General features: G+C 38.4%; 1 protein-coding gene across 1 annotated transcript in view; it reads right to left on the bottom strand.

The window, feature by feature from the left end:
- GPC6 (glypican 6) overlaps positions 1–12,870 on the bottom strand; it is a 792,969-nt gene that overhangs the window by 64,272 nt on the left and 715,827 nt on the right. Inside the window, exon 5 of the mRNA XM_042806027.1 lies at positions 5,130–5,260. Coding sequence (XP_042661961.1) covers positions 5,130–5,260 — 131 coding nt within the window. The remainder of the gene's footprint in view (positions 1–5,129; positions 5,261–12,870) is intronic.

Raw genomic sequence — 12,870 nt, 5'->3', positions numbered from 1 at the left:
GAAGCTATGAGATCAAGTCAACAGAACCAGTGAAGAATTACAACTATAGAGCTGACTAAAAGGAGGTATCTACTTCAGGACTAGGATGTAGATACTGTAAAAGAAGAGTCTTTTTCCCAGAACTCAACATTTTGAATTCTATTAGATAGAGTTTATTCTCTATGAAGCCTTGAGTCATACTCTTATTTAGACATGTGCTAGTGTTTGATGTTTCCTATTGAGTGTCTCTATATGACTCTCCTCTGTTGACTCTCTCATCTTCAGATAGAATAGCATTGATTTTTTTTTTTTCCTGAAATGTCATTATATTTTTCCTGCACAGAGCTCTGGAAAGGACACAAATAAATGAAGAGGTTTTGTTAATATGAAACTCGAGGGCTATTTTAAGAAGAACCTTGGATGTAGTTTTATGAAGATGTCCTCCTTATAAATAATGCAAACGTAGTCTGCTATGTCATGGAGCTCATTCATCTTTTTAGCTAAAGTAATTGCTGAAAAGGAACATATATCTATATGTTAAAATGGCACATCCATCAGCTCAGATGAAAGTATTTACTAAGGGGACACTCAGTGATGGGATAGCATTTATGAAAGTGAAAAAATCTTGGCTTTGTAGCCAAATGACACTTACATCAGCCAAACATACCTGTATAGAACCAGACTGTTTAAAGTGCAGGAAATAGTCCAGTATGTTGTATTTTGAGAAGCAATGAAGACATAGTTATGCTAATGCAACCAGATTAGGAATTTTCTCCATTTGAAGAAAAATGGATGCTACAACATGTTTTCTGCTTGTTTCTTTTGAATTTTCCTCCACTTCTTGTGTATGAGCAATGTCTACAGATATCAACTACTAAGCATTCATATTGTTAAAATGGAACAGATACAGTGTTTACTCTTTAACTTGAAGCAGGAATCAAAGGTAATGGTACTGAGAGACTTATGGGAAGATTGTGAAGGCCCTCAAAACACATTTGTTTTCGACAAGATTGAAATGAGTATTTATGTGTTATGACTGAATATGGCTCCTTGAATTACCTCAGGGAGAATGAGAATAAGAATAAGGTAAATGTATTCTGTGACTAAGTCTTGGATAAGAACTGAGCCATGGGAAATGATATACAGAATATGAAACTTTTACCTGAGAAATAATCAAGAGGTTGCTGAGCACTGGGTTTGGCACTATAATGTTCAAATAGCAAAGAGGTGTCACTGGTGAATAACAGAGAGATTTCAATAATGAAGATAATGTGTCTCAGACATTATCAGGAGAAACCCAAGGCAAATCTATTGCAACCTGACTTCTACCAGAGGCAACCTTCAGGGAACATAATTGAAGTCTGGGTAGACCTGGGTTGCAAAGCCCACTCTTAAAAAGTGCCAATGTCTTAGGAGGTATCTCAGGCAGCCCAGACTGATTGCTTCTGTGCTCTGTGTGCTTTGGTTTGCAGAAGGTATTCTGTCAGAATGACTGCAGGCGTTAGATGATGAAGCTAGGGAAACTGGTTTTGATGATGTTCAGTCCTTGCCTTTTTTTTTTTTTTTTGAGAAGGGAAACTCAGGTCTGATTCAGAGTACATACATTCCTCTAGCAGAAGGGCCTTGGGGTCTTACTTTCTAGAGTATTGCTCCTTTTTGAAAAGCATCTCAAGATATTGCAGTTGTCAGGAATGGGACTTTCTCTGCAGCAAAATAAGGATCTTGTGTGTCTGTCATTCAGGGACATGACAGCCACACAAGGTGAGCAGCCTATGAAACCTAGAGATCTGTGGTCAGACAGCCTGTACTGAATATAGACGCAGACAAATATTAAGAAAACAGGGAAAGATTCCGGCCCTAGGATGAATTGGAGGATCTTAACATAATACTAGTACCTGGTTAATCTGAACTGTGCGAAAAGAATCAACCACAGTCAGCACACAAAAAAGAAAAGTTTATGGCCTAGGAACTGAGATGCTCCATTTTATGCACTGACAGGTACTGGGATGTGCCTGAGTCTATATGTCCTTGGACAGATGTACAAAGATAGAAGAGGTACGTGTGGAACTTCTATAATTCTCTGTCTCGATATTGATGTGCACCCATCAAGAGTGGAAGACAGAGGGTTTGTGTCTTCTAAGGAAATGAAAGACAAGGCATGAACTCAAGCAATAAGCCCTGACTGCACTGATTAATTGTTAACTCATTGGCTTTTTCTTGGACTGATCCAACTTGCTCTTGGCAGAATGAAACAGCTCCAGAGAAGGCAGGTCTCAGCAGTATAGAAATGAATCAGGCTATGACACTTTGGCTTCAGGATCAGGCACTGGTCCTTGTCCGCCTTTTATTTATTAACATAACTGTAACCATGAAGACTATTTCTCAGAAGAATAGTGCTGAGTAGGAGGTGCATATTTATAGGAAAAAGATATTGGTCAATCAAGTGATGAATGGAGAGACAAACTATAAAAATGGAGACTTAAGAAGTTCATGATGTATTTTTCTGCTGATGTCTAAAACCAAAGTCTTCATCATTCACATAAAAGCATGTATGCTTACTTATTTTGATACACTTAATATGTTGGAAAGTGTACATTGTTGCTCACTTCGTTTTGCCTCCATATGCATAGTAATGTACAGTCAATGTGGTATATCAAACATATTTCTATTTTTCTCAAATAAATTTCAATACATAATCTCATCTGGTCTAACACAAAACATCATTTTGTGATACAAAGACAAATTGATAATGAAATTTGATGTGAATGACTTTTGGAATAGGGCAATTTTATATAAATATTTGAAACAGGAGGGGGATGGATTTTGGATTAAACGAACTCTGGGTCTTCTGCCTGCAAAGAGGATGAGATTAGTGAGAGATCCTTGAGGAAGAAACTGTTAGTTTTCATTTGTTCCATTAGTTTTAAAAGAGAAACAATATTATACAAAATGGCCCCAAATTCTACTGAATACAGCATACAGCCTCCTCCTAGGCATCAACCAGATTTTTAGGTAGAAAAAGCTGCATGTCAGTGGTGAAGAATAATCTATGTGTATGTGGGTGTTACAGGCATAACATTATTAGTGCATCATCATTTTCCCATTGTGAAAATGCACTGACTGACTTGTCGTAAAATAGCTGTGATTCCTAGTCACCACATTTTCAGTGGATACAGTCAAATGCAAGATACAAAACTGTTTGCAGGAAGAGAAAATAGTGTGATTTCAACACCCTGCCTGAAGCTTTCTGAGAAGCATCTCAGAATAATTGACAAGCATGGCTTTTCTCCTACATTAAGTCTGCAATTGCATTCCATGCACCCCATTACATCCAGGAAGGTAACTGTCAATTTCACTGAAGCTCTAAGTGGTCAGTATGTATAAAGGGGAAAAATTAGACAACAGATGACTGATTCAAAGTCCACTCATGTATCATCTCTACAAATCTGACATGACATAGGAGAACACAGCACTAAATCCAAAGTCTTTTACCTTCTTGTATTTTTCTTTAAGAATAAAGAATTTCTATGTGATAGGACCTGAAAAAAGATGGATATAACCTAGGAAAACAAGGAAATCACATTTCAGGAGAATAATGGTCTACACAGAAATATACAAAGGCCCCTCAAGGTTAGACAGCTCTGTTATCTATGAAAATATAATAAAATAAATTTCACCGATATAGTTTGGGTTCTGTTTCTCAAGATTTTAAAAAATATTGGCTAAGGTTTCTTTTAGAAGAAAAACTTTACATTGCAAATGCAATTTCTGTTATTTATTAATCTTTACAGCAAATAAAATATTTCTGAGGGACAGGAAAAACAGTCTGCTCTGTTACAAACGAGTAGTGAGATGAGCTTGTGCCAAGATGTCATTGGACTCTGGCAGGGGATGCAGCTTCCTGTCTAATGGAAAATCTGCGAGAACTGAACAAATAAAAAGGAAAATTAAATACACCTGAGCCTTGGGTGAGTTTTCAGTAAAAATATTTTTTTGTTTCTTTTTTTTTTTTTTTTTTTTGAGGTAAAGGCTGAGTTTGCTGAAGCTAGCATTTAATTCCCAAAATATTTGAGAGAATTTGGCTGTTAAATTCCTTGAGAACTGCTGCCAGAACAAAGTCTCATTGCACAGGATGTAGACTGCTTTTGAAATCCAAGTAACTTCACGTAGGTTGAAAGTAAAAAGCATCTTGAAAAAAATCCTTAGCAACCTGCAGCACTGGGGCCATAAAAAGCATCTAATTTTGGGTTGGCAGGAAGAATATTAACCTCAGCCTCCTGCCTTTTGTCCCCACATTTTCCCAGCTACAACAGCTTTCTTCCAAGCAATGGAAATTCACTGGCTTGGATGTCAGTCTCACCAGCGCCTAATAGGCTACTGGGAGATCAATGGGAGGTAGAAACACAGAGAACCTGGCAAACTGTTAACTTTAGATTTTGAGCTGCAGTGCACTGATGAATATTAAGGAAAATCCATTAACTGTTGACTATTGGCTCAACAGCACCTGCTACTGAATTCGAAGGATCTTATTAACATGAAGTTCAGAGGTGGTAGTGATCTGTTTGTGCACACACACACTAAAAATGGAAAGGAGAAAGCTGGTATCATTAACTCTGTTTATCTTCATGTCAGAATCCAGACAAAACTCTATCAAACTGAGGTCTGGTAATCAGAAACTGTCCAATGTAATGATATTTCCCTTGAGTGGCTATTAAAGGAGGTTAAATGGAACATTTTGTGTATTCACCTCAAAGACATTGTACTTCAGTCTGACCTAGACAGATCAAAATGTGTTTCAAAGTTAATATGGAGAATCACATATGAAACACGAGCAGAAGTTACCAAGCGTACTCTGCAGGATATTTCTTACAGAGTTACTGCTAATTTTCAGCACTCTCTGTTTTCTTGAAATCTCTAACAGCTATTAATTTGGAATTCACTAAATGGTAACTTTCTCCCTGTCGCACCCTTTTAAAAACTTTGAGCTTGTTTGAAGGATTCAAAGGCATTCTGGTGAACTGTTGAACGAGCAAAAGCAATTTCTAGTGGTCCGGACAATCTTTCTTAAAGTCTGGACGGAAAAACGGTGGAGGTGTTTTTCCCCCTGCTTGTGACATTCAGCAACAGAGAAGGCGCGACTCACACAGTACCTTTGCTGACACCTGCATGCTGTTTTCTTGCATGTTCATGATGGCTTCAGAAATCTTGACATCAATAGGATCCATGACTGATTCAATGTTGAATGGTCCCTCTAATCTCTCCGCTACGAGAAGCATAGCATCTGTTAAAACACAAAGCAGCCATTCTCTTAAAGAAGGGACACCTTCGGGTGCCTCAGGCAGAGCAGTGTCGCCAGCCAGAGGTGCGGGTACCAAGTGCTTCCAGGCAGGAGCCCGTGGCGATGTGTGGCAGCAGTACTGAGGTCTGCAGGGCAGCTTCCCCACTGTCAAAAACATCTTCCCCTAATGCTGCCACCACAGAAAGAGGAATAAAGACTGTAAAAGTTAGATTAATAATAGTTTCCATAGCATTATCGAGCTTGGGGTAAAATTATTTTATATGGCATCGCACCACTCGAAGCAGCCAGTGCTCTGGAGTGTACTTAAGTAGTCTTCTTCCCAAGAAAAAGCAGGATGATAGGAATGATCCCTGGGGTATGGTCTTAGAGTTTGTGTGAGATGATGAAAACTTTGATATGATATATCAGGGTGCTATAATTAAAGCAGCTGTTCTTTCTGACCTTAATGATCTCATTTTCTTGCAATATGAACAGCAGATGTATATTGGATTTCTGCCATAGTGTATAGGTGTAAACCATGCTTGCCTTGCTACATTTTCAAAACATGATTGAAAATTGTATGCAGAAATATATATTCTTTGAGTGTTTTGGATTTTAAAAACAGTTGTTTGCTTAATTTACATCAGAGCCCCTGTCCAAAATAATTTTATCTTTTTGTGTTTATTAGCAAGTAAAAAACAATCAACTGAACAGAAATTAATGACAGTAAAAGAGGTTTTGCCATACATCATATATGTTTGTCTATGCACAGACGCAGATTCATCACAATTTCTGTGGCAATAGCCATGTGATAAACTGGATTTATACTATACCTTTGAACATCATATTTGATCCTTGTCTCATGTTAGCATTTAAAATTTTCAGCATCTAATTAGCTTTAAACAGATGCCACTTGCAATTTTAACATGATAAACAAAAATCTTCATATGCTCTATTCTTTATCCGTCAGACTTAGGCTCCAAAAGGTACCAACCAGACTTCCTTACAGCACAGACCCCATGTGTGCTTTGCTGTTGTAAGCACTAGTCCCACGACAGCTATGTGGAGAAGGCATGGAGCACCTCATAGCCCTGACGGCTGTGTTTGTTAGCTCCGCACTTGGCTTCAGAGTCCGGGGGCTTCTTTCCAGCCTACATGGCCCTCTTCTCCCTCCCCACGGAAGCACATGTGCGTGGATGCATGGGAAGAAGAACCTGATGTCTCACCTTAGCAGTTGAGACACAGACTCCTATGCATAGCCTGACCTGAGGGGTAAAATATGTTGCTTATATGCAGACAATGTATTCATAAAAATACCATTGAAACTGAAATTACTTGGTATGTAGTCCCTAGGCACTTTTGTAAATTCGTGTCTCATATTATAAAAAGCTCTGGGGAGACCTTATAGTGGCCTTCCAGTACTTGAGTGGGGCCGACAGGAAAGGTGGGGAGGGACTCTTTATTAGGGAGTGTAGGGATAGAGTGAGGGGTAACAGTTTTAAACTGAAAAGAGGGTAGATTTAGATTAGAAATAAGGAAGAAATTCTTCACAGTGAGGGTGGTGAGACCCTGGCACAGGTTCCCAGAGAATCTGTGGCTGCCCCCTCCCTGGAAGGGTTCCAGGCCAGGTTGGACGGATCTTGGAGCAACCTGGGCTGGTGGAAGGTGTCCCTGCCAATGGCAGGAGGGACTGGAACTAGATGGTCTTTAAGGTCCCCTCCAATTCATACCATTCTATGATTCTATAATTCTATGATTTTACAGTACTTTTAGGCTGGAAAGAATATAATGCCAGTTACTTGGAGTGGGGCATATAGCACTTGCTGCTAACTGTGAAAAATAGTGAGATGATAGGAATTTGGTTTCAGAGGTGTTATTTTGGCTGTAGTTTATTTTAAAATTCTTTAGTTTAAACACTTTCCATTGGGAAACTTGGTGAAAACAGCACCTAGCTCTGATAGAAGAATCAAAACCGTTTTCATACACACAAAGATACACACACATGTACACATGCACACTCATATACTTAAAGATTTCTGTAATAAGTTAGCAATTTTTCCACATGCAAAGAGAATTTTTAAGTGTGAACTAGTATAAAGAATTTTGTTCCTCACATGTTCAGAATGACCTGCATAAAACATTTATGCCTTAGCACTTTGTGAGCAGTGTGATCAGCCTAAATCCTAGCTGCCTCAACCAGAACTAGGCATTGTTAGAGCACAGGTCTTGCTGGCTGGGTTTTGGTGATTTAGTTCAGGATTAGGGTTAAGATTAGGGTTAATGCATAAAACAGTCACAAGGTTGGGGGATTTTTTTTTTTTTTTTTTTTTTGTAGGAGTAGCCCACAGCTCAAGTTAAGGGCAGGTCCCTCATTGTACAAATACACTTTAGTTTGGGAACTAGCAAGTTGAACAAGCCTACTGTTAAGCTCAAATACCTGTGTTGAAGCAGAGTTCAGTAAATAGGTAATCACTGGAGACCCTTCATAAGAACGAGTGGTGGCTTGGGTCTATTTGCTTTTTCTTCCTATGGCATGGACATTAGTTCTAAATTAAATCTTGAAGAGGAATATCAGCTATGTGGCAGAATAAAAAAAACACATCATCCTTAACTGACCAAGAACCACAGCTTTAATTATAAGAACAACCTTTCCTCAATCAAAGTGCCTTTAAATTCAAAATTAATAGTTCTAGGAGATGCAAACTAAAGATAGGTTCCTAGTTTAGACAGTTTGTATCTTTAGAAAAAGCATCCTTTAGTTCATCAGTTTCTATTTTCTGAACCTTAACCCTACCCATAGACTTAGTCTTTCCTTAGTCTTTGTACTAGAAGTGGTCAGAGACTGAGAAATGTAGGCAATTCCTGGCTGCCAGAGCAAAGCCTCTATGAGCTTTTTGCTATGTTGAGCTTCCTTGTTTGATATAGTATGATACAGGTCTGATGGTGGGTTCAGGGGCTTGGGTTCAAGTTAAGGTTAGAGTCAAGTTTATGTTTCAGTGACATGGGGTATAGGATTATGCTAAAAAAAAGGGAGAGGACAGGAGATGGGAAATCAAGCAGTAGATCCTGGATTTTCCATATTCTCTAATTGCTATCTCCTTCTCTCTCTTGGAACAACTCTGGACTGCTCCAGGCAGTTATTCACAACATGGATCGGTGGAAAAGCTAGCCTGAAGCAGTGAACCTGTGAGTCAATAGTATCACTTGACATTGGAGCCCTGCCATCTTTTCTTTAGTTAGCAAAATAGGGATATGGCTGTGGATATTTCAAATTAAATATTTGAAATATCCACACCTTTATTGATGACAAGTACATCTTTATGTCAGCAGTCTGTATTTTTGTTTTGGAGCTAGAATGTGGGACAGGACTAGTGTTAAACTAGAGGCCTATACAGGTACATATTTGAAGAGTCAAAGTCTGACACATAGATTAAATGCTGGGATGAGAGATGATTGAAGGGCTAGGGTAAAACAAGCTTTTCCTGCAACATTATTTCTGGGGCTGGCATCTTAGGCTCATTTTAGGGCTCAGTTCAGACTGGAAGTCTTGGGCAATTACACAGTTCAGATGAGCTTTTGTACAAATGGAAAACTAATGTTTGAGGACTCATTTTATCTTCTTCAATTTCAGCAGGTGTGTGGGGCCATGGCTGATTTAGCAGTGACTGGACTGCTAGGTTACTCATGTCTCCTTCTGGTAGGAGTACTACAAGCTCAGTCAAGCAAAAGAGGATGAGCAAGTAGCACTTCTATGAACTCCAAAATGATTTTCTTAGCCTCTGTCTGACTGAACTCTTCCTTCTGCTCTTTCTCTAACCATTATGTTATTCCTAATATTGTCAAACCTGTCCAGGTGATATCTGACAGCCCCAGACTGAAAGAAGCCTTGAAGAGCAAGGCGGTCATATTATTGCGAGTGTGCAGGCCCCTTGGGAACATAATCACTACTGTAGTTAACTAGCTTCTATCTACTGATTTTTTTATTTAGCCCTCAGATTAAAATTCTGACTGAAGTTCCTATCATTAACACTGATCTCTAAAAAAAAACCCAACCTACAGTGTGTTGTCTTAAGGTTAATTCCTCCCTCAGTTCACTAGGTTGCATCCTCTTTTTTGCTGACATTAACCCTCAATTCAGTGCTAAATCTTATTATTCCCTTGCACAGTTCTGTATGAATACATACAAGATATACACACCAGGTAACCGATTCAATTGAATGAAATAAAAGCTGTTAGGTTGAATATAGTGAAAATCAGATGAAATTTAATGATCTGAGATGTATGACAGAACAGTCAAAATGATGTAATGGTCCTTCCCAGACTGTAGCTCTTCAAATATATAATCATGTAACAACCATAAAACTGTTGTCCCAAACCTCTTTTTTCTCCTAAAAATGTTATGAGTATTATTTCAGGAGAAGCTGGAAAGGTTTCAAAATGAAGTTAGGAAAATCTATGTGCCTCAGTCTTGAAATCTTAATTCTCAAGAACAGACCCTTGAACTCAAAGAAAGTCTAATTCAGTTCAGTGGGACACTGTGGGTTTAATAATTTCTCAATCAGCTCAAATAGTAGCTATTTGGAACTTAATTATTTTTTTTGTTATAAAAATCTGAAAACCGATTGATTGACTACCTGTTGTTTATGTTGTTAATACACTTGGACTGTAATGTTCAATTATATATGTTCTTTATTTTTATCTGTTTTGCATTTTTCAAAATCTGATTTCCTTAGGCTAAGTACATGTCTTCCCTCTCCATGTACTACAGCACTTGGCAAAAAGCTGTCATCTAGCTGCTTGGTGAGTGGATCAGGAACTTAGTTTGGGTAAGTCATTCTTGCATTGCAGTTTTGTTAGCAATGTGGAAACAATAAACATAACTAATTACTCACTTGAGGACATGGGCTTGGAAAACAGTCCTGAGAAAGTGCAGAGCATATGGCACACTAGATTCACTGTCAGTGCCACTGCTCTTGACCTCTCCTGCCAGATGTATGTTGCTCAAAGCGGGAGTGGGGTCCATACTGATGCAGTAAAAAAAACAAGTCTACTGCAGTCCCAGGATGTAGTCCCAGGGGCTCCAAAATGTCTCTGCTGGCTGAGCACAGCAGGTCTGTTTAACTGCTTTGTATTCCTTTGTCCACACCAAGTAATGCCATAGGTATGTCAGTGGCTCTTAGAAGGACATTATTTCAGCTTAAGCAGTATATAAGAAAGAGATCCTGAAGAAATCTTCACAGATTTTTTTTTTTCTAAAGTTTTATAGGTGCCATTTTAATGAGAAGCACAGGAGAAACCTGATCAACATGCTAAGTGATTTATTGTATAACTTAAACATTCAGAAATCCATGTGTGAATTTCAAGATATGATGATGTTCTGTGAACCCTGAACATCTCCAAGAAAAATAATGGATAGATTAATAATACAAATAGACAAGAATTTGCCTCTGTTTTCTAGGAACTTCATCAAGCCACAGTCTTTTTGACTTATTTTGATACAAAAAGTGATGTCTTCCTGTTTATGTTACCTTTCCTTCAGGGCTGGTTTCCAGAAAAATTCCTAGTAATATACATATTACTATTAAAAAATATACAAAAATTCAAAAATACAAAATTCCTGTAAAAGCAATTTGTGCCTCCTTTTTCTTGCCACCTTTCTATCATAAAGCAAATGTGAAGAGGGCCTGATAGGGAAGATTCAGAGATATGATAGGGAAGATTCAGGGGGCTGATAAGGGAAGATATTTTTTGGGTCTGTGTTAGTTTGACTGTGACATCAGTTTTTCCTTTCATGCACATTTTACTGTTCTACTTTTAAATGATCAGTGAAATTCCAGCAGTGGCTGAGCTTTCCCCAGTGAAATCCAGAAAAGCATCTATGGATGAAGTCTCTAAAAAATGTTGTTTCTTCAGGGAGACAAGGAATAATAAGCTGCTAAATTTGATGTCCTTCACAGAGTCTTAAGATATATTTTGTTTTGGGAAAAAAGGGAGGAAGATCTTATCTTAAATTTCCTATTAGGAGGTTTCTATTTTTTCTAGTCCCATATAGGTGGCCTAACAGTTACTTACATGAAGAACTGTGAAGTGCTTGTTCACATGGTTTCTTGTGAAATAATGTAAGGGTAAATTTTTATTTGGGAAGCTTCAAAGGATTAGTCTATGGACAAGTCCATGCATTAAAGAAGAGGAGGGATGAATCAGTTGTAAATAGACTGAACAACGTATTGTAATTGGCTATGACCTTGAGAGTGGCAGTGACTGTTTTGGAAAAAAATCCAATTGTTAATGTGCTGGTCTGCAAAGCAGTGCTCATTTGGTAGCTTCTCAGCCTTCTGACCAAGGACAAGCAGAGGCAGGAATTTGGGTTGTATTTACTATGTCATGTAGACAAAACTATGTGAGTTTTCCATCATGACATTAAATATAAATAGTGGTCATAAAATCCTTAGAGCGTTAGATGGTAAATTAATGAAACAAAATAAAAAATAAAAATTGAAAGGTGAAATATGGGTACATATTGACTTTTTAGAAATATAATAACAGTGGAAATACATCCCTGTAATACTCTGCCAAAACTTTTACTGCTAGATTATGATTTACTAGAAAAATTCAAGAAGAGGAAAGTAAAACTCCACCTCACATTTAATGAGGTGCTAAGAACCCTTTTCTCAGGAAATCAGAGTAAGGCATGGCAGTGATGCCAGAACTGCTGTTTTTCTTAGGGTCCACAGCTCCCTTTTCACATTATTATTCATATGAGAACACTGTATAGTTCTATTCTGATGAGGCTTAATTGACAGATTTCTTCTCCACCATTAAGCTCCATATATGTATTGGCATAATAACATTATAGTTCTCTACATTCCGCTCTTTTTTTTTTTGGGGGGGGGAAGGGGAAGATACCTTTCTTAAAACTCATGTTTGCACCTATGTAAAGGGGTTCTCAATATTCCTTATTTGGATATTCAGTTATCAATATGCAGTTAAGGTATGCAGGCAAATGATTAGTCCTTGCCTGAGGTTTAGGTAAGCCAGCAAAACATGAGAAACTGCTAGATGTGGCATGAGATTTTCCTGGAGGTAACAAGCAACAGAATAAGCAGCTGAACAAAAGTCACAGCACTGTAAAGAATAGCAGGATTTCACATGCAAACAGCAAAACAGGGAGCAATGAGGGAAAAGTACTTGGAGTGGGTTGCTTACATGAGAGAACACAAGGGTGAAGAAAGAGATGGATTAAGGTGAGATGGGAAACAAACATGGGAAAATGGGGAGAAGAGGGCATATGAAAGAGGCCATCAATGTGGAAACACTGCTGGTCAGCAAACTTGTTGGCTGCCTGATAACTGCAGTCTTCTCTATATTAATATTAAACTGTACTCCTAACCATTTTCTGGCTGAGAATAATAGTGTAGGTGTGCATTGTATTCTGTGTGTGTGTGTATAATGACCTTCTAGTAAACTTTAAGCTGGACTATCTAGTGAGAAGGAGGAGATCACCAGCGGGTAAGACCCCAGGTCTACACCAGACACTTGGTGAAGAGTCCGGGTCTGAGTGCAGAGTCTGGATGGTCTTGAGGTCCAGACTATGCTTCAAGAGAGCTGGTTCA

Source organism: Tyto alba, unplaced genomic scaffold, assembly GCF_018691265.1.
Source record: "Tyto alba isolate M040663 unplaced genomic scaffold, T.alba_DEE_v4.0 Super-Scaffold_45, whole genome shotgun sequence".
Taxonomy (NCBI): domain Eukaryota; kingdom Metazoa; phylum Chordata; class Aves; order Strigiformes; family Tytonidae; genus Tyto; species Tyto alba.
This window is presented reverse-complemented; position numbering and strand designations above follow the sequence as displayed.